Source organism: Cervus elaphus, chromosome 27 (genome assembly GCF_910594005.1).
Source record: "Cervus elaphus chromosome 27, mCerEla1.1, whole genome shotgun sequence".
NCBI lineage: Eukaryota > Metazoa > Chordata > Mammalia > Artiodactyla > Cervidae > Cervus > Cervus elaphus.
The window spans coordinates 29,308,130-29,331,071 of NC_057841.1; the positions used below are offsets into that span (position 1 = coordinate 29,308,130).

The following is a 22,942-nucleotide window of genomic DNA, read 5'->3' on the forward strand; positions in this document are numbered from 1 at the left end:
ATGAGACTCTAGGAATTAGTTTTTTCGAGCCCACACTTCATTTTAGGTTAAAAGTTAAGTCGTGAAGACTTAACCCCCCAAGAACACTGGGTCAGTAAAGGCAAAACTTGGTACACTTTTTATCCCCGGGAGAGAAGATTCTTGGAGAACATGTCCTAGAGAACAACATCTCAGATGTTACTCCAAAGGGGACCCGTCTCTTCCACATGGTCCCTTCTGACGGCTCCATCAATGTGGCTGAAGTTTAAGACAGAGCGAGGCAGCGAGTGCCCATGCCCAGGACCCTGCACAGAGCAAACCTGCTCAGTGAAAGGCAGGATGGCAGAGACCCTGGGACCAGCTGCCTGAGTTCCAATTCTGACATGCTAGCTATGTCGGCCACACATTATCCCTTTGACCCTTGGTTTCCTTCTACATAAAATGAGGATAATAACTGGATCTGCTTCACAGGGTTTACAAGTTCATTAACTGAGTTAATCCACGTAAAAGGCTTGGAATAGCACTGGGCACATGGCTTGCCCAGCAAGTGACAGCCAGTATTTTTTTTGCTAAATGTTTCAGATACAGAATCACACTACTACTTCAAAATAGTACTTTTCCATTCTCATTTTATGTGAAAAGGTAGAGTAGAATTCTAGGAATAATAATATCCTTTAGGGCTTTCCTGGTAGTTCAGATGGTAAAGAATGTGCCTGCAATGCGGGAGACCTGGGTTCAATCCCTGGGTCAGGAATATCCCCTGAAGGGAATAGCAACTCATTTCAGTACTCTTGTCTGGAGAATCACACGGACAGAGAAGTCTGGCTGGCTACAGTCCATGGGGTTGTAAAGAGTCAGATACAACTGAGCGACTAACACTTTCACTATCCTTTACAAAGATATCACAGGAATGTTGACCAGCATCCTCTTCTTCTCTGGCCAGAGTTAAATCATTTTTTTAAGCATTACAAAATACGCTGATTGTGTCTGATGATGATTTATATTTGATGACAATACAGTGCTCCTAGGGATCATCAACATTTTACCATGCATGCTGTTAACATCTTTATGTGTGTAGCATTTACAAAATCTTCCCTTTTCAACTGTTCAAAATGTTCCCTTTGACTTAGAAATAAAAAAATGAAATGTTTGAGAAAATATCTTTTAGGAAACAACTCAAATTTTCCTCCAATTTGGGATTCACAATAACTCTTTCCTTTACAAATACTTCTATTACTCTAAACAGGACTTCTATTTCAATCTCTTTTCCTCCCTCTGAAAATGTATATGCAGTAGGAAAGATTCCTGAAGTTTCATTACAGAACCACAAAGTAAGGAACATTGCTTTAGAACTCTCTAGCAAACAGGCTGGAGAGGCCCTAGGTCAATGCTTATGTAATTTAAAAATTTCCAGGAGTCACATTAAAAAAAATAAAGAGGAAATTCCTTGGTGGTCCAGTGGTTAGGACTTGGCACTTCACTGCTGGGGCCTGGGTTCAATCCTTGGTCAGGGAACTAAGATCCCACAACCACATGGTGTGTCCAGATAAATAAATCATTTTAAAAAAAAGTAAAAGGAAACAGCTGATACTAATTTTATTTTTGCTTTGGGAGAGTAGAAGTATATTGGTTTGCCTTTTCATTTATAAAAACATTTGGGGGGTTTTCTGTTCCTTTACCATGATTCCTACGTACAGTAATGACAGAGGATTGCTTAAACACCACGTGATACTAATTTTAAACAAAGATATTTCATTTAACCCACGGTATCCGAAATGTTATCAATTCAACAAGTGATCAACCAAAAATTATTAAGGTGATATTTTAGCATTCTTTTTTTTTTCATATTATGTCTTCCCAGTCTGGTGTATATTTTCCACTTATAGCACATCTCAACTAGGACTAGTCACGTTTTGAGTGGCCAATGGCCACATACGACTGACGGCTACGATACCAGACAGCACATCCCTAGAGGAGGACGATTCTGAGTTATCCTATGAGTGAGTAACACAAAACAGTCAGAAAATTAGAGAGAATCAACTGGAAAGAGAGGAGAGCAGAAAGGATGAATGACATGAAATATTAATTTACCTCTCTGTCCAAGGTAATACTGGTTGTATATATCTCTCCTGTATCTTTATTTAGGAAAAACACTGGAGAATTAGCAGGCTCCTGAGACACGATCCTATAGGAAATTTTAGAATTCAGAGTGTTGGGCTCATCTGCATCGGTTGCGGTGATTTTCATCACAAGTGTATCTGGCAGCAGAAATGAAGAGGTCCAAGATGAAACACAACTTTTAGCACACTTATGTATGTGATTTATTTTATTTATCACATCAGCTTGTTCCAGAAAGGATTTTAGGTATTTATCAAATTCAGTTTACTAAGATTAAAGAATTTAATTGTTTGGGGGTAAGTGTGAATGGAGGTAGGAATAGGAAAAATAAGATGAGAGTGAGGCTGAGGTTAGTATATACAATTTTAAAGATGAAGTTCTGGACACGCTATAGGAGGGCCACAGATTTGCTGATCACATTTCTAATAACCAATACAAAGAAAGAAAAATGAACAGATACATATACATGCTTATTAAAATACAAGCAATTCAGAAGAAGCATAGCTATTCTTTACATTCTGATCAAAAAGAAATTTCTCCTGCAAGACCCAAATAGAAAGCTGCATTTAACATTTGTATTGAAGCCTGGAGTTAGAAATAATATGTCTAATGTTAGCAAACTATGGACAGTGGGCCCAAGCCAGTCAGCCACCTGATTTTGTGAATAAAATTTTATTGGAATACAACCATATCTATTTGTTTACACAATATCTACAGCTGCTTTCCTGACACAGGGTGAAACTGAATAGTTGCTACACAGACCTAACCTATCACATCAATCTACCATATCTGTTTTGAGGGTAAAAAACTTACAACGAAAAACCAGTTCCAAACCTAGATCAATCAGTTTATTATTATTTTTCCTGTGGGTAATATTCACCCTCCACTAAGACAGAGGTTTCAGTGTTCAGTGACATGCTGGGGATATGATGATCTTGGGTACTCATTCATAAAAACAATAAACTCTTACTTGCTGCGCTCAGCTCTTCAACAGACCCAACAAAGACGTCCTGTGTGAACACTGGCTCGTTGTCATTTATGTCAAGAACTTTAATTCTGAGTTCTATTGGTTTCTCTAAGTTGTTTCCTCTTTCATCCAAAGCGTAACCAATTAGCTGAAATCATGACATACATAATAGAAGGAATTTAGGCTGAGATCATTCAAGTAGCATCATTTCAAAAAATAATAAAACATAACTATTACCCAAGAAAAGCTACAAATGCATAATGTAAAACTGTTCTTACCAGAAAAAATGGTGTTTCTTCTCGATCTAGAATGGTGGTAACATTTAGTTCTCCGGTGTCTTTATTAAAGACAAACACGCCGAAGGGCGGCTCTGTGATCCCCTTTCCAGTGTATTTGTAGGTAATTTTTAGTTTTTTTTCTTCTGCAAGATCAGAGTGAATCTAACATAAAAATAAGAAAGGAATGCTTCAAGTTAAACTCTAACTTACAGGTAATTGTTTTGAATTGAAAATTTCGCTCGGAAGCTGTTGGCTGTTGAAAGGAGGGAGGTGGGAGGACACAGGTGATCCACAGCAGAGGTGCTGGTGTCAGAGAACCCGGGCCTAGTCGTGTCACAGCTACTTACTAGGTGTGATGCTAATGGCTATTTACCCTCCCACGCTTCAGTGTTCTTACCTGTAACATGAAGAGACACTTCTGCCTACCTCTTAGGGTTGTTATGAAATTAAGATATCATTAGGGGGATACATCTTGGTGGGAGTGGATTTTAAATTTAGGTAAAGTAAAACCTGCAGACTCAAAATCACCTTTATAACTTTGATCATCAGGAAGGTATGAGTAAGGCATCCTTTCACAGGAGGGTTAAAAGAGTCAAGTGCTTCTCCTCCTTGAAATGCTCTTGCAGATCGGGGTTTCTAACCTGGGGGACTTCTGTAGTTAACACCTTCGTTCTCTAGAAAGAGCTCTATTTGTCTCTCTAACTTGTTTGTTTGCCATTTCTGTTATCTCTACCTCTTCATCGGTAAGTGTATCTCTGTCGCCCCCTACTGGATCCTCAATTTCTCTTTTCAGACATCACTGAAGCCATCACCCCACCTCTGCACCACCAGTTCTTCATCCTGAAATCTCAGAATGAGCTACACATGCTTCCCAAAGGATTTCCAACATGCTCTGGGGCTGAGGGTGCTGCTGAGAATGAGATGCGGCTCCAACCTCCTGCCACACCTGCTCTGCTCCTGGAGGAGTGGGGACCCTGGGGCAGTCCCGTGATCACTTCTCACTGAGCCTTTCTCTGTCTCTCCCTTTCTGTGTTTCTGTCTCTTCTTTTTTTTGCCAAGTACATGCATATACACACACAACCCATGTGAATGTGTATACACATACATCAGTATTTATAGAGAACATTCTAGATCTTTATGTGCTGACTATATATATTATATAATCTCACTTATGTTAAAAATAAAATCAAACTGTGTGTGGACCTAGCAGTTGGCTTGCATATACATATGTATGCACATAAGAGTATGTACGTATATACATACTTATTTCAAAAGATATGGAAGATACGAAGCTGTTGACAGTATGACAGTATTACTTTTAGACAGAGAATCTATAAAGTTGGGGAAATACAACAGAATGTTTTGCTTTTTAGGTAAATTTTACTCTTAACAACTTTTATAATTAAAATGACTAAGAAGAATAGCTAATGCCTACTGAAGCCCAAAAAATCCAAGTATTTTAGGGAAACCTATTGAAAGAATGAGTGAATGACTCAGATATCTCATCAAACCAGCACTAACCAAACCAGAAAGCTTAACTGCTTGAATACAAACTATTATGTAAAGTCATGGGCTTCACTGGAGGCTGAAACTGTGAAGAATCTGCTTGCACTCCAGGAAACCCGGGTTTGATCTCTGAGTGGGGAAGATCCCCTGGAGAAGGGAATGACTACCCACTCCAGCATTCTTGCCTGGGAAATCCTATGGACAGAGGAGCCTGACAGACTATTGTCCTTGGGGTCACATAGAGTCGGACACGACTAAGTGACTTTCACTCACTTTATGTAAAGCCATAATCAAACGTTTAGATTTAAGAGGGCTTTTATCAAAATAATATATTGCTGGAAAAAGGAAAGTGTCTTCTGTTCCTGGCTGTTTTTTGTTAAAAGGAGCTTGTCGTGTGTGCTGTTTATAAGGTTGGAAAGATGAAGGTACCACTTGCCTGTGAACACTTATTCATTCACACAGATGTTCACTGAGCACCTCAGGATGTTGGCTCTGCTCGGGGCACAGGGGCTGCGTGAGCTGTGAGCCCTGAGGACCAAGCCCCTGCCCTCAGGGAGCTTACACTGTACTGAGGGAACCAGAGAACAAGCAAGCAACTTATGACGTAATGTCCTGGAGGTGAATGAGCTGAATGGAGTGAGGGGATCGAGATGGGGTGAGGCTGGGAAGGGAATTCTTGGCCAGAGGCTTTATACTTTGACATACTGCAAATACCTATGGGGAGGGGGTTCCAGGCAGAGGGAACAGCAAGTGCTAAGGACGGATGCTGAAGCTCTAACACTTTGGCCACCTGATGAGAAGAGCTGACTCACTGGAAAAGACCCTGATGCTGGGCAAGATTGAGGGCAGGAGAAGGGGAAGACAGAGGATGAGATGGTTGGATGGCATCACCGACTCAATGGACACAAGTTTGAGCAAACTCTGGGAGACAGCGAAGGACAGGGAAGCCTGCAGTGCTGCAGTCCATGGGGTTGCCAAGAGCCAGACACGACTGAGCAACTGAACAACAAGAGTGGGAGCCTGGCATGGGCTTTGGGCTTGTGTCAGCTTAGGGAGGTGGCAGAGTGTGGCATGAGGGCTGATAGGAGCTGGGGTCAGAGAGGAGGTCAAGGTCAACAAATCCTAAGAGAGCTCTTGTTGGCTGAGGTGAGGAGTGTATTTCTTCCACTGCAATGGGCAGCTGTTGAAAGGGCCTCATGAAGGGAATGAAAATTTCGGTTCAAAAGATCACTTTGGCTGCTTTCTGAAGAATGGACTGTGGTGGGGGAGAGGCAGGAAAGAGTGAAGTCAGAGGGACCATGTCAGGGTGCTTTTGGTAACACAGGTCAGAGCTGACACTCGGGAACGAGGAGGGTAGCAGTAGAGAGAAGTGGGCAGATTCGGAATCCACTTTTGGCATAGAACTGACAGTATCTGCTGCAGTTTTGAAAATACTGGACAAAATTATAGTACCATTTACTGAAATGGATAGAACTTGGGGAGAAGAGCTTTTGGAAAAATCAAGGGTTCAGACTTTGCACATGCTAAGTCTGAGATACAAATGAATGGAACTACCATACAATTTATAGGACATTTTGAGAGGTGAAAGGAGAGTTATTAATAATTAGGCCAGGACAATGGTTGTAAACCCAGACTGTTTCAGGCAAGATGTGTGGTCGTCCTACTGCAAGTTAGATATCAGTTCTTTTCATTTTGAAAACTATTTTCGTGGGTAAGGTGGCAGAATGTGTAACTCTGATATAAGAATTGTTTCAAGCTGAAAGTGATTGAGAAGCAGCAGATACCAGAAAAACTCTCTGCCCTCCCCCTATCTGCCTAAGACTGTTGTGGTTTAGTCACTAAGTCACGTCTGACTCTTGCGACCTCATAGATTGCAGCCCGCCAGGCTCCTCTTTCCATAAGATTTCCCAGGTAAGAATACTGGAGTGGGTTGCCATGCCATTCTCCAAGGGATCTTCCCAACTCATGGATCGAACTCGCGTCTCTTACATCTCCTGCATTGGCAGGTGGGTTCCTTACCACTGAGCCACCTGGGAAGTCCCACTTGCCTAAGAGCAGGACATAAGTTTGTAAACGTGCCTTTTCTACCCCTCTCTATAGGAAGGACAAAAAGGTTAATCATTGGAGGGGAGTTTAGATTCCTATCAGCCTGGAGACAGGACCAGAAGAATCTACAAAACAAACCTGACTAACTAGCTTTTTCTATTGTTAGTTGCCCATCTATTTGCCTTCCCAGGTTGCTGCCCCTGGGGATTCAAGGTCTTTCTTGTCTGTCTTGTCATTTTTCTAAAAACTTATTGTCCTTCTACTAAGTAGCCTGCTGCTGCTGCTGCTGCTAAGTTGCTTCAGTCATGTCTGACTCTGTGCGACCCCACAGACGACAGCCCACCAAGGCTCCACTGTCCCTGGGATTCTCCAGGCAAGAACACTGGAGTGAGTTGCCATTTCCTTCTCCAATGCATGAAAGTGAAAAGTGAAAGTGAAATCGCTCAGTCGTGTCCAACTCTTTGCGACCCCAGGGACTGCAGCCTACCAGACTCCTCCGTCCATGGGATTTTCCAGACAAGAGTACTAGAGTGGGTTGCCATTGCCTTCTCCAACTAAGTAGCTTATATAAACCCAAATCCTAACCAAACCTTTGATTTACTCATCTCTGGGTACTCCCACATGTTACATGTGGGATAGACAAGTTTTTAGGGGCTTCCCAGGTCACTCAATGGGTAAAGAATCTCCCTGTAATGTAGGAGACATAGGCGATGCAGTTCAATCTCTGGGTCTGGAAAATCCCCTGGAGAAGGGCATGGCAACCCACTCCAGTATTCTTGCCTGGAGACTCCCATGGACAGAGGAGCCTGGCAGGCTATAGTCCACTGGGCAGCAAAGAGTCAGACAGGACTGAAGTGACTGAGCACAGAGCACGTACAGACACGTTCCTAAGCTTGTTTTTCTCTTGTTAATTGTTTTTTGTCAGTCCAATTTACAGGGCTCCTGCCAGAGAACCTGTAGGTGCTAGGGAAAACAGATGATGGGATCTCCTTTTCAGCACTGTTAACACTCTGTTAAAAAAGGATTCAACTAGTGCCTGAGTCCACCCTTAGTTGAATTAAACAGTGCAAGTCACTCAGTTATGTCCAACTCTTTGAGACCCCATGGACTTCTCCATGGAATTCTCCAGGCCAGAATACTGGAGTGGGTAGCTGTTCCCTTCTCCAGGGGATCTTCCTAACCCAGGGATCGAACCCAGGTCTCCCTCATTGCAGGCAGATTCTTTACCATCTGAGCCACCAGGGAAGCCCAAGAATACTGGAGTGGGTAGCCTATCCCTTCTGCAGCAGATCTTCCCAACCCAGGAATTGAACCGGGGTCTCCTGCATTGCAAATGGATTCTTTACCAGCTGAGCTACCAGGGAGGCCCAGTTGAATCAAAGCCCTCTGTGAAATACTAATGCTGCATCTTCTAGAATAGGAAAGTGGATCTTCAAGGTGACATCTAGAATATTAAAAAGTTCAGTGAATAAATACATCATGTAACATTCTTAAAATTTTACAGGGAACATGGATGATCTCCAACCACATTTCGTGCATGTACTTCCTTTTCCTCTTCAGACAGTACCTTGGCGATCGGATTCTTCCTGGACAGGTCCTCTCCCTCCCGGAGGGCCACAGGGGCGGTGATCCAGGCGCGCTTCTGTCTCACTGGGTGAGTGTGTTTAAGAAGCAGCTTGCTTTCATTTCTTGAGTGTAAGGCCTAAAGCAATAAAATGTTGCCAAAAAATTAGTAAAACATTAGTATGGAATCATAAAATGTACTAAAAGTTGAAAGAGAGCTGTGCAAATTCTAAGGTATAAATTAGTTCACACTTTTTGACATGGCTTTAATATAGGCTTTGGATTTCCCAGGTGGTGTTAGTGGTAAAGAACCCACCTGCTAATGTAGGAGACATAAGAGAAACGGGTTCAATCCCTGGGTCAGGAACATCCCCTGGAGGAGGGCATGGCAACCCACTCCAGTATTCTTGCCTGGAGAATCCCATGGACAGAGGAGTCTGGTGGGCTATAGTCCATGCGGTTACAGAGTTGGACATGACGAGCGACTTGGCACTCACACACAGGTTTCATTTTCAAAGGGAAAATATATACACTGGGAACAAACACCATCTACCTGAAGAGCTTGTTTCCAAACCAGTAAAGCGGTTTTGTTTTGTTGTTTTTTTTTATCAGTAAGGAAAGAGCTCCCAGAGGGAAGACTTAAAAAGGCTAGAGTAATTTAGTGACCTTACAAATGGGCAAATTACAATTAACACAGCAAGTCAAGAAATGTTTCTAACTGAAAATAAAGTCTTATTTTTCTGTGGTGGCTTATAATTTAAAAATGAATTACTAATGCTTTAAGACAAAATCATCAGTAACCTGTTGATATCAACTTAACTACAACTAGTGAAAGTGTCAGTTAATGAATTTATTGTTTTAAGAATGAGGTTAAAGGATTAAATGGCCCATCTCTGGTTTATCAAAAACTAGGCAGAAAACTAATCTATAAGTTTTCAGTTGGGCTTTAATAGATGAATATATATTTTATCCAAGGAAAATTTTAATGCAGCTGACCTAGTATTTTAAGATCAGAGATGATTTTTATACTAGGTTTACCATTTTACTCATTTTATTGCTCTATATAACTTGTATTTTATTTCAAAATATTTACACTGGATATCACTAGGTCACTGATTTTTTTCCTTTGTTTTCAGCGGAAAAATTTTTCTATAACTAAAAAATTAATTATGTATCAAAACATTAGAATAATATTAAAGTTTATAATGCAAAAATGTAAAACATCCTCCCAGTTTTTCACTCATACTTTGGAATATGCACTGTTAACAGCTTTGATATTTTCTTATGATCATACAGCTGCACATGTAAAAAGGTCTCCTTTTTTTTTTCTCCCATAAAAATGGAATTATATTAGGATGGCCAAAAAGTTCATTCAGGTTTTTTTCTGAAACAGTTTATGGAAAACCCCAAACAAACTTCATGGCCAGTCCAATACTATACATCACATTCTGTCCCTTGATTTTTCATTCAGTACCTCATCATGGACATTCTTCCATGTACTGTGAGTTGTTTTACCATTCTCTCACTGGTGGATATTCAGATTGTCAAAAATGCAGCATAATCATCCCTGGGCAGAGGTCCCTGTGCATGTGGTTGAGTGGGGATGGCTGAGTCTGAGGTGACAGGATAGAGTTGTTGTTTAGTTGCTAAGTCATGTCTGACTCTTTGCAACCCCATAGACTGCAGCCCACCGCATAGACTGTCGAGTTGGTGATGGACAGGGAAGCCCAGTGTGCTGCAGTCCATGGGGTCGCAAAGGGTCAGACATGACTGAGCGACTGACCTGACCGAGACTGTAGCCCACCAGGCTCCTCTGTCCATGGGATTTCCCAGGCACGAATACTGGAGTGGGTAGTCATTTCTTTCTCCAAGGATCTTCCTGACCCAGGGGTTAAACCCACATTTCCTTCTTGGTAGGCAAGAAATGATCCACCTGGGAATTTACCCGAAATCTACCTGAATCCACCTGAAATTTACAACTGATCCACCTGGGAAGCCCCAGGGATAGAGTAGGATAATCAAAAGCTAGCTCAGAAATCCCATTAGGAGACTGTTAATAGAGAGGGAACTTTAGTGGGCTTTGGGAGACCACAGTAAATAAATAATCACTCAAGCAAGTAATGGAAAAATCCCGAAACAGTGTGGGCTTACTTAATTCATAAAGTTGAACAAGTCGCTTAGCATTGAAGCTAGATGGGTTTGCTTAACAACAAAACCAAGTTAACTTGCTTAACAACAAAACCATGTAACAGAAGCAAGAGACATGTCCCCAAATAAACAAAAAAACAATAGTGGAAAATAAGACCTGAAACCTGCCCAGTGACATCAACAAGTTAATGACCCCTAAGACATACTCTCTGCAAACACAAAAAACAATAATTTATGGGAAGGTGACATTTCAAAGTGAAAGACCCTCACTGTACTGAGACCTGATATAATTTTTCCAAAGTGCCATGAGGGATGCACCATATAGGGTCAATAACTCCACCACCCAACACACAGGAGTTAATGATGGAAGACTCAAAGAATGAAAAACAAGGTGATCTTTCCATCCCTTTTCTTCCTTTTATTTATAAAAATGTAACCCACTAAATATTCGGGGCAGCACAACACTTGACCACCTGCCTGGAAGCCTCACAATCATCCTATTCTGATAAATCTCCTACCTATCACTATGCCTCTCGCTGAATTCTTTCCTGTGCTGAGACATAAAGGACTGCAGCTCCTTGGCACCCCCTCAAAATGTCACCTAGCGGTTTCAGTGGGAGTGTGTGCTTTCAATCTGGTAAAGGCACAACTGTCTTCTATAAACTTCAAGATAGGAATAACCCCCTTTGTTTCTTACCTCAAAATGGAGTCCATTTCCAAAGTCAAAGCAGATCTAGAAAATAAAAATTATTTGTTAATACAACAGTCAACTCAGCTTAAATATTTTGCTAATGAATAATCTACCACCTAAGATATTATAGACATTAAAAAACGATGTGTGTTTAACCACAACTCTCCTCCTTTGCCAAAAGGAAACACATTTTAATTCTCCTGTTTGGTCCCCACCATGACCAGAGCCAGAGAGCAGAACCCAAATCCAGCTTCTTTTAGATGCCTACTGCCTCCCCCAGGAAACTCAAGAACACAGCTAACATCTGAAAAACAAAGACAAAAACTCTCATCTTGATCCTTCTCTCCTTACCTGGTGGTTTTCACCTGATGTTCTCGGGGACCCACGCAGCTTTCCTCAAGGTCTTTAGTGTGAGATGCGCCCCCCTAGCCCTGCCCCCTACTCACTCCCATCATCCCCTGTAGGTCACACATGACTGCCCATATTCAGACTTCATTCCTCACCACCCCCCACCCCCCCCAGTCCCACTAGCTGTTTTCTTTGGTTCTCATCAAGAACTGTCACACTCGGGACTTCATTGCTATTCACAACTAAATACATCATCATTCACAATTAAATATAGTTACATTTACCCTCAATCTTCACAACAAACTCCCATCTTGCCTTCTGACACCTGCTGCATTCTTTACAGTCCATTAATCTCTTGGCTTCACTCTTTTCTTGGCTTAATATAAACCAGCACTTCTAGTAGGGCAGCTTCATGCAGCTTGTTGCTGTTCTTTAGTTAATAAGTTGGGTCTGACTCTTTTTCAACCGCATGGGCTGTAGCTCATCGGGCTCCTTTGTCCATGGGATTTCCCAGGCAAGAATACTGGAGTGTGTTGCCATTTCCTTCTCTAGGGTGTATTCCCCATCCAGGGATCGAACCCGTGTCTGCTGCATTGGCAGGCAAATTCTTTACCGCTGAGTCACCAGGGAAGCTGATTATTTTCAATTAATAATTCATTTGCCCGGTTGCCACAGGAGGCAAGAGGCTTAAGAACACTTCCGTCATTGCAGACAATTCTATTGGACAATGCTAGCACAAGACTGCAGCCATTCCAAAGTTGTTGTCTATGACTCAGGGATTCTCAGTCTCTTGATCTTCTAATATTCCGGTCTCACTTTTTCCCCAACTCTGGAAGCCTGACTATGATTCTCTTTGACCCTGTACTGGCAACATTGCTGGGGAGGGCCAGAGGGGCTGAACGGACCCATCACACATCCACGCTTCCTTCACAGTAGTGATGTTTGTCTCCAGGGTATGTTTACGTTTGTTCAGAAGAGTCCTGTTGTGCAGACATGCTGTCTGTGAGCATCTCTTTCATTCTCTAAAGTGTGCTCATTCAGACCATAAATTATACAATCCCCTTATCTTTGCTTCTTGTATTGCATCCCTCACACTGACCACATTCCTGAGCCCACTCACTCTTAGGAAATGACCCCACATTTTATTTGACGGATTGTATCTCCGATTCCCCTTTCCTTCCCTTCTTTCCCCAAGGAAGAGCCGTCCTAATGCCTTCTCAAGGTTAACCATCATCTGTGGGCTTTATTTGCAACTTTTCCATTTACTCTCCCACATTAACCTTGTCAAGAACCTTGTTCCTCCCACTAATCTTTTACCTGGATTTGCTACTTCATTTGCTAGTCAAACATGTTTATTTCCTTCCCAAATAGCGGCCAAATATATTTAGATCTTCACCATCTTAAAAATAATCAAAACTTTTCCTTGTTTCTGCTAACATTTAATCTACTGTTCCATATCCTGATTCCACTATAATTCCAAACTGAAATCTCTATTTATTGCCTTTACTTTCCCACCTGCTATTTATGTATTCTTTGTCATCTGTCTTAAATTTGGATTTTTCTGTCTTTCCTGCCTTTTTTCATGTGGCATCTCAGGTCACATGGATACATGAAGCCTTGATTGGTAAATCATGGAAAGCAGGGCTTTCCCTAAAATCCCTAAGTCTCTTTCGCTTATATCCTTTTGAAGCGTCTTGCAGGGTCTGTTCTACACGTCGATCTTTCATCTTCCTTTATTTCCTCTACCTCGCAGTACGTGTTCTTGTTTCCACGATCTGGCAGAGAGATACCTAAGGATAGTGGCTGTTGAGCCTCTAGTATGAGTTTCCCTTGTGCAGATGAACAACCATGGCTAATTTTCTATTTTGTAGTCAGAATATTATCTCTTCCTCATCCACCAAAGTCGTGCTCCCCAAATTATGTACTTTCAAAGGTGGTATGATGTAACAAAAAAGGGAAAGCAATGCTGAATGGATTACTCCTCTCTGCATGTTTCTCTCCTGGGTATTTTCGAAGGCAAAGAATAGGGATGAGATTCAGGATTCCTCATTGTCACATCATCAGGGGACATTGTCAAATCATCGGGGGACATTCTTAAAATGTGATATATTTTTTGCCCAGTCTCCTAACCATTGTTTTTTCCGTACAAACTCTCCTGAGGAGTTGGCTGGGTAATATATTCACCACTTTTACTCTTCCTTAGAATGTTACTGGGCCTAGCAAAGGTGTGATATATGTAATTTTAAGTAAATGCTATTATGACCAAGTATCTATTCCAGGATATAAGTAAAGGGGGGCAATTTATAGTCTTCAATCAAATGTAAAGAGTTATAAAAGTATTTTCATTTTTTATTGGAGTGTACCTTTTCAAATGTTACTTGTTAAGAAATGTAGAAAACCACAAGACTATAAAGTGCTTCGTAAGTTTTAATCTGTATTTTGTTCACTGGGGTTCTTGTTAAAATGATGATTTCATTTCAGTATGCCTGAATTTAAGCTCTACCCTTGGCATTTCTAACCAGCTCTCAGATGACGCCTAATTGCAGGTTCTAAACCGCACTTTAAGTAGCAAAGTTGTATAAATGTGATATGCAACATCATTCATTCATTGAGGGATACAGACAACAAAGTTCACCTATTCATGATTATCTCAGTAGTTAACACAAGAAACTTTGTCACTCTTGATTGCTAATTATCTTGAAAGCAGAGAATCATTTCATGAATTTGCTTATTTTTAACTGCTTAAAACGTTTAAATTGCAATTTACTCATCACTCTGTGAATGGAGAACTTTGGATACAGAAATTATAGGTATGGAGTAAGATGCACTATGACTGTATTTACAAAAGCAGAGTTAACAGGACAATGAACATCCGCATAACCAGCTTCAACAGCTGACTAGCACACACTTTGTTTTTTTCATTGCCCACTGCTTCTCAAGGGGTTTTACCCCATTTACATTTTACTGTTGTTACGTGCTTTTGCAGCATTTGAGTTTTGAGAATTTCTCTGAATTCTTTAATTGAAGTATTATCTGACATACAATATTGGTTTCCTCACACATTTCTTTTTAACTGAATTTTTAATTCAGGGGTATTTGTAGATTTACACAAATATTGTAAAGAGAGTGCCAAGTGCCTTTCCTCATTTCCGCCTAAAGTTAACATTTTAAATAACTGTGGTACATTTGTGAAAACTAAGAGCTCAAAATTGGTACAGTTAACTAAATTCCATACTTCATTCCTAAGAGCTCAAAATTGATACAGTTAACTAAATTCCATACTTCATTCAGATTTCAGTATTTCCTCCATTAATGCCCCATGTCGCATGAAGTTGCCATGCTTCCTTAATCTACTCTAGTCTGTGACCATTTATCCGACTTTCCTTGTTTACGACCTTGAGAGCTTTGAGGACTACTGGCCAATTATCCTGCAGAGTATCTTCTTACTTGGATGTATCTGTTATTCTTCTGACATTTAGAGCTGGGCGGTGTGTTTTTGTAAAGAATACCAGAGTGGTGGTGAAGTGCCCTTTTCATCACAGCATATCAGCAGTACACGATACCCACGCGACAGGATCTGTTAAAGCAGCCTTTGTAGGTTTCTCCTCTATAAAGCTGCTACTTTCCCTTCACCTGCTGTATTCTTTAAAGTGAGTCATTAAGTCAAGCTCACCTCAGAGTGGAGATGCTGAATGGGCATATGCCGGGAGGAGAGAGGTTAAGCTCTGCTTCAGAGGAGTGGGGCATCCATGCTTATTGTTTGGAGTTCTTTTGTGAGAAAGATTTGTCTCTTCTTCTCTCATTTACTAATTCAATCATTTTTATCAGTTTGGACTCATACATATTGATTTTACTCTGTGGGTTATAGTCCAATACTATTTTATTTACTTTGTTGTTCAAATAGTTCCAGCTGTGGCCACTGGAAGATCTTGACGGTTAAATTCTATGTCCCTCTGACACATCCCCATGCTTTGGTTTTTGAACTTTCTTATTGTCTAGCATTACCAGATATTCCAGACCCATCTTGTATTTTCTCTGTCCCAGCTTTAGAATGAACCATTTTCATCAAGAAGCCTTGATTTCTGATACTGAATGGTATTCAGAAGCCAAGATCTGGGTGTGTAGGTGTAGTACCTTACAATATTGTTTCTAGTCTCCTCGCCACTTTTTAGGAGAGGGAATAAAGATAGGGCTTTTCTTCTGAACTTTGTTATTACTAGAGGCTGTTTTAATTATTTGGAGTAGCAAAAGGTTCATCTAAACCTAATTACCTCCCAAAGGCCCCACCTTCAAATGCTATCACATTGGAAGTTAGGGCTTCCTATGTGAATTCAGGTGAGGACACAAACATTCTGTTCACAACAACGTGTAAGAGAATTCAGCCAATGAGATATCAAGGAGCTTCCGGGAAGAAGATTCTTCCCTCTGATAAGAAGAAAAGCAAATGCATAGCCTCTCTTTGTACCGGCTTCTGCAGACTGCTGAGCAAGGATGTGACATGTGGAATGGCGAGGGCCACCTGTGACCATGAGCAGAAAGCTTATAAGATGGCAGAGAAGCCAAACTGAAAGCAAAACCATCTTTGAGTTATAGGACTGCTCAAATACGGAACCAGCCCCCTATTTCTGGGCCATTTCTTATGAGATAGTAAGTATTCTTTTTATTTAATCTTTTAGTTGGCTTTTGGTACTTTTATCTGAAAGCAGCCTAATAACATCTATTTTGCAGAGTTATTACACAAATTTTGCAACAACTGGCACATAGCAGGCACTCAGTGAACAGAATTATGATGCTATTTCCTCATTTCTAAGACTTGAATGAATTTTCCTCACCTTAAAATTTCAGAAATTTGGATTTACCCAGGCCTTTAATTTTCCAAGCTCCCACCATATGCTAAGTTAGAGTGTTTCTGTCCTCTTGGATTCTTACATGTTGGGGAGATGGACACAAACAGGGAGTGATAAGGAAAATTCAAGCAGGTTCAGGATGGTAGAGAGGGATTTAGGGCTTCAGGGAGGCTCTCAGAGGTTATATCTTTAGAGAGACTGGAATGGGATGAGAGAGCAAGTCAGACAGAGCCTCCTGCAAAAGGAACAGCCAGGCCAGGAGTGTGAGAGAGAGCAGCGTGGTCAAGGAGGCGCTGCTGGGGCAGGGAGTCAGTGGAAACGGTGTCGCGGTGCTGGTTATATTTCTTGATCTGGCTGCTGTTTACAAGGTAGACTCAACTTGTGAAAATCCAGTAATTCAGTATGCTTCCTTAAAAACTCAGCGAAATAGATTCTGAAGCCCCTGGGGGCTCTGAAGGTAAAGAATCAGCCTGCAAAGCAGGAGACCCGGGGTTTGATCCCTGGGTGGGGAAGATTCCCTGGAGAAGGAAATTGCAATCCATTCCAGTATTCTTGCCTGAAGAACGCCATGGACAGAGGAGGCTGGTGGGCTACAGTCCATGGGGTCATGAAGAGTCAGACACGGCCAAACGACTAACACGTAAAACTGAGGGTTTCTTGGAATCAACCTTAGTTCTGCTGTCGGCATTTTAGAGCATCGACTGCAGGAGCCTATTTTCACAGACACTTAATAAAAATCTGACAGACTGAAACATTTGCTCCACATTCATGGTACAAAACCCCCAAGGGACGTTTTGTCAACTGTGGAACTCTTTATGTGACTAAGGAGATAGCTGAGATCTTAACGACTCCTTCCTAAAGGAGATGGTTTGGATGTTTCCTTAGGGCTGTGTACCTCACAGACCACACTCTTAGTTCGAACAGTATTCTCAGCTGGGGGAGATTTTGTGCACACACACTCCCCAAACCCGCCCCCACCTCCCTGGGGTCACCTGGGATATTGGGTAAAGTCTGGAGATATTTTTATCGAAGCGGAGTTCCGTGTTGGGGGTGGTGGGGTGGGGAGTAGAGGAAGTGAGTGCTGCTGACAGCTACTGGGAAGAGACCAGGGAAGCTGCTCAACATCCTGGATGCACAGGACGGTCCCTCCGCCAACACGGCATTCTCTGGCTCTAAATGGCAGAGCGCCAAGGCTGAGAAACCCTAACTTAGACCACGTGTTTCTAATTCGAAGTTACCGCGATAACTAGGGTCAAGAAGGTCATATAAGTTCTGGAGGACCATGAATTGATGTAAATTTCCAAACTGGTGCAGACAATATAAATGGAGTAACTGATACACGCTGTCTTCTGTCCCGCATTTCTACTCCTTCCCACTTCTCTTTGAATAGTTTCAGTTCTGTAAGTTTGAGTGATGGCCTGTGGGGACGGTATGAAAGGATTTCAAGCATTAAAAGGAAGTCTGGACAAAGCGAACCTTATGATTTCTCTCAACTATGAAATCTGTAACTTTTTCTCACAAGGAACTTGGTGATTGAAAAATGTCATATATGACATGCCTTCAGCCTTTAAGACTTAAGAAGAAAAGTAAGCTTCTCGTTTCTGTAGCCAAAGAAGTAGTGTTTTTAGATGAACCAGACAAATCCTTCAAAAGATTCCAAATTTACTGGTTTAGAAAAATTAAAAAAAAAAAAAATTCTATCGTTAGAAGAACCTATGAATCTTGTAAAAACTGGCCTTCTTGGTAACTGGAAATAATTTTTTTTTTTTTTTTGTGGCAAAGGAATGAGGGAAGGTCAGTTTTACAATCAATCAATGACTCTTTGTTCCCGAGGTCGGCACCTTTAGAAAAGACTTCCTTTTCTGAAGTCACCTTGATAAGTTTAACAAACAGGAGGACAAACTTGTTCAGGAGGACAAGTTTAACAAACAGAGCGCTGGAGACTTACAAGTCACTGGATGACAACTGCTCCTTGCTAATAGGCTATCAGCCTTAGGCAGATGATTTTCAAGCTTTCTGTTGTGAGTCTTTGAGTCCACTGTTAAATGACCCCTTAACTTTAATACCTCAGACTAACCGATAACTTATTGCAGATGAGATGTGGAGGAGTACAAAGAAGTTTAAAATATTGTTTTAACTTTGAGGCATTATAATGGCTTATTATTTCCATTCAGCCAGAAAGAACTGTAGCCTGCTTTAGTAGGGTGGTCAATGGATGATGTTTGGGGACCCAAATAGAGGTGACCTAACATGTCTGCTGCTGCTCTTCCATCTCATGCCCACCATCCGACAGTCACAGAAACACCTGTTACTTCCCTTTCTTATCCACCCTTCCAAGCAGACCGAACGAGTGTTTTATAAATTCTGTTTCCTTTCATTGAACAGAAGGCAGAATCAGAAACTGCCCTTAGGGTCCCTGGCTTACACCCAACCCGTTCTTAAAGAGTGTTCAGCTTTGGCTAAAATAATTTAAGGGAAATAAAATGAGATAAATAAAGGCCACGTCTGACATTTGTTTGTTTCCTCTGATCAGTTCAGTTCACTCGCTCAGTTGTGTCCGACTCTTTGAGACCCTATGGACTGCAGCATGCCAGGCTTCTCTGTCCATCACCAACTCCCGGAGCTTGCTTAAACTCATGTCCATTGAGTCGATGATGCCATCCAACCATCTCATCCTCTGTTGTCCCCTTCTCCTCCCACGTTCAATCTTTCCCAGCATTAGGGTCTTTTCCAATGAGTCAGTTCTTTGTATCAGGTGGCCAAAGTATTGGAGCTTTAACTTCTGCATCAGTCCTTGCAATGAATATTTAGGACCAAGTTCCTTTAGGATTAACTGGTTTGATCTCCTTGAGAGTTCAAGAGTCTTCTCCAACATCACAGTTCAAAAGCATCAATTCTTTGGCACTCAGCTTTGTTTATGGTCCAACTCTCACATCCATCCATACATGACTACTGGAAAACAAAACCTTTGACTAGACGGAACTTTGTTGGCAAAGTAATGTCTCTGCTTTTAATATGCTGTCTAGGTTTGTCTGATCTAGGTTCCTCTGATCACACATCCTAGATTTTCTAATTGTAACTCTGAATATTTATTGAAAGGACTGATGCTGAAGCTCCCATACTTTGGCCACCCGATACAAAGAGCCGATCATTGGAAAAGACCGTGATACTGGGAGAGATTGAGGGCAAGAGGAGAAGCAGGCAACAGAAGATGAAGTGGTTAGACAGCATCACTGATTCAATGGACATGAATCTGAGCAAACTTCAGGAGACAGTAAAGGACAGGGGAGCCTGGCATGTTGCAGTCCATGGAGTCACAACGAGTTGGACAAGACTTAGCAACTGAACAACAACAGACAGAACTGGGCCTCTGTAGACTCCACAGAAGGTCTGATAAGCCTGATGTTAGGTTTATGTTAGAATTTCATCTATCATACTATTTTCCTCTTGGTATTTTCTTTTTTTTCCCTGAAGGAGGCGAGATGTCTAAAATTTCTTATTTTCTGGCTAAACATCTTACCTTATTTAGACATTCCCAACTTAAAGATCCAACTTAAAAATAACTCATACGTAAGTACAATTCTTAAGGCAGCTTCACTCAATAGCTAGTTTAAACATATGTTTGTTTTCATGGATGCTGTTTAAAAAAACTCAGCAACCAAGAAAAGCAATATTTTGACCTTTAATTTTTAGTTCTGAATTTGAATTTTCTAAACTCTATGATCGATCATAATCTTTTGCCCACTCTTTAGATGTTTGGGTTAATCTTAATGTAACAAATATGATTTGGAGTGAGTTGTATTGAACTTAGCTTTAAAGGGGAAGATATTTTCCTTGGAAACATTTATGACACCAAGAATGTTAAAACACAGAGTTAACAATGCTTGTGCTACACTTGAGTTGTTAGATCATGTTGTGAACCATCATTTCAAGAGAAGTTGTGTCATCTTGGACAGCTCCTATTTTTAACTTGGCATAGACAAAATGAAGACCCAAAAAAGCCATTATTTTATTTAGTGTCAATTTCCTTGGCCCCTAAAACATCTTTAAAAAAATTAGAGTTACTAACAAATATCTAAATATGCTTTTTAATATTTAACTTTCTTTTCCATTCCCAATTATTTTCCAAGGGGGATGTTAATAAGCAGTGATTCTCAAGTATGAGTGGCATGTGAATCATCTTGTTAAAACACAAGACTTCCGGGCCCCACCAGGGAGCTTCTGAGTCAGTAGATCTGGGATGGGGCTTCCCAAGTGGCACAGTGGTAAGGAACATGCCTGCCAATGCAGGAGACATAGAAGACTCGGGTTCCATCCCTGGATCAGGAAGGTCCTCTGGAGGAGGGAATCGCAAACCAATCCAGTATTCTTGCCTGGAGAATCCCATGGACACAGGAGCCTGGCAGGCTATGGTCTACAGGTTTGCAAAGAGTTGGACAGGACTGAAGCAACTTAGCATGCACACACCCAGGTCTGGAGTGGGGTATAAAAATCTGTATTTCTTACACAAGTTTCCAGGTAATGCTGATGCTGCTGGTCTAGGGACCACACTTGTGAAAACAACTGTGTAAAATCACAGAGTAGCAGGGGAATGAGAAGGAGAGCCTGCATAATTCATAGCCTGGATAAGGAGCCCTTAATTACAGAGATGCATGCAACGATATATTCCAAATAAGGACATTCAGCAACTGAACTATTCCCACCACAAGATTTTCCACTTCACAAGCAGTAATCAAATAGACTACAAGATTGCCTTAAATGGTGTTCACACCTTTCTCTCAATTCATACCTCTTTTTCTGGCTTACGTTTTACTGACCCTGAGAACTTATCATTTTTGAAATATTTTATTTACCATTGTATTGGTGTTTTCTATAGTTGCTACAAATGCTCTGAGGATCAGCACAATATAAGGGAAACTGTATAATGCATCTTTTCAGATATATCTATATAATACATAATTTCTTAGACAAAAGTGACAGGCTGTTTTGACCTTTAGGCTGCAATGTACTCCTGAAATTGACACTAAAAAATACAATGGAGAAAACCAGATTTCCCGGACCCCTCACGCCCAGAAGCTTAAGAAAACCAAGAGCTTCAAGTTTTCCTTTTTCATCACTAGATGGCACTGTTCTGTCAGTAAGTCAAACTGCTGCTGCTGCTAAGTCACTTCAGCCATGTCCGACTCTGTGCGACCTCATAGACGGCAGCCCACCAGGCTCCCCCGTCCCTGGGATTCTCCAGGCAAGAACACTGGAGTGGGTTGCCATTTCCTTCTCCAATGTGTGAAAGTGAAAAGTGAAAGTGAAGTCGCTCAGTCGTGTCCGACTCTTAGCGACCCCATGGACTGCAGCCTACCAGGCTCCTCCGTCCATGGGATTTTCCAGGCAAGAGGACTGGAGTGGGGTGCCATTGGCTTCTCCAAGTCAAGCTGCAGGAATTGCCAAAAACTGACCAACAACTTGACTCCAAAGTTCAAAGTGGTAAACAGGCTTTTCTTGTTTGTTTTTTTTTTTAAACAGGCTTTTCAATTGACTTCAAATAAGCAAACTGGCAAAATCTAATAGTGAAAAGCAATGGTTTTAGAAAGCTGTGAGAATACTTCTGCAGGACTGTGAAATCAGGCAAATTTCAATGTATGTTTCTCCTTTTTGCTGCTTCTTGAATGACTCTACCTTGTAATGAAACGAAACCAATTACGTAATTCCATAAATTCATCAGGCCTTTCATATGATTAACTATAGGAAACTGCTTATTTTGGAGGTGGTGGTCTAAGGAACTATAGGAAGCTGCTACATTGGAGGTGGTGGTCTCGCCTTTGGATTGACAGAGAGGCATTTGGTGTCGGGGGTACTCGGGCTCCCCTCAGCTTCATCCATTAACAACAATCACCAAATCCAGCTATTGGCACATGGTGGTGTTGCTGCTCAGTCACTAAGTCGTGTCCGACTCTGTGTCCCCATGGACTGCAGCACGCCAGGCTCCCCTGGCCTTCACCATGTCCTAGAGCTTGCTCAAACTCATGTGCATTGAGTCGGGGATGCCATCCAATCATCTCATCCGAAAAGAATTCGACACTTTTGGAGCGCCCACTGTGTTCAGTATGAAAAGGCACACTGTGGCTGCTCCAAAAACGTCAAAATATTTTCCCTACACCTGCCTTTCCCCTACTGTAGGCTCCATGATTGTGGGACTGCTCACAAGCATCCAGAAGCCTGGTTGGCACATAGTGGAAGCACAGCTAGTTACTGCTGAATGTGTTCAAGTCAAACATAAATTTACCCCTCCTCCACCCAGACATTAAAGATTTCTTCTAAACAAATGAAATTCAGATTATTATTCCAACTTTTTCCAAACATAGAAAGATACATTAACTCTTAGGTTTTTAAAGGATTCTTCTGTGTCCAAGGCATTGAGCTAGTTTATAGATAAATGGTACACAGATTCTACTTC

At 41.4% G+C, this 22,942-nt stretch overlaps 1 protein-coding gene across 1 annotated transcript in view; it reads right to left on the bottom strand.

Annotated features, from left to right (window-relative positions):
• DSG2 (desmoglein 2) overlaps positions 1-22,942 on the bottom strand; it is a 53,101-nt gene that overhangs the window by 22,051 nt on the left and 8,108 nt on the right. Inside the window, exons 2-6 of the mRNA XM_043888768.1 lie at positions 11,303-11,338; positions 8,462-8,596; positions 3,343-3,504; positions 3,068-3,212; positions 2,071-2,237 (exon numbers count right to left, since the gene is read on the bottom strand). Of these exons, the coding sequence (XP_043744703.1) occupies positions 2,071-2,237; positions 3,068-3,212; positions 3,343-3,504; positions 8,462-8,596; positions 11,303-11,338 (645 nt within the window). The remainder of the gene's footprint in view (positions 1-2,070; positions 2,238-3,067; positions 3,213-3,342; positions 3,505-8,461; positions 8,597-11,302; positions 11,339-22,942) is intronic.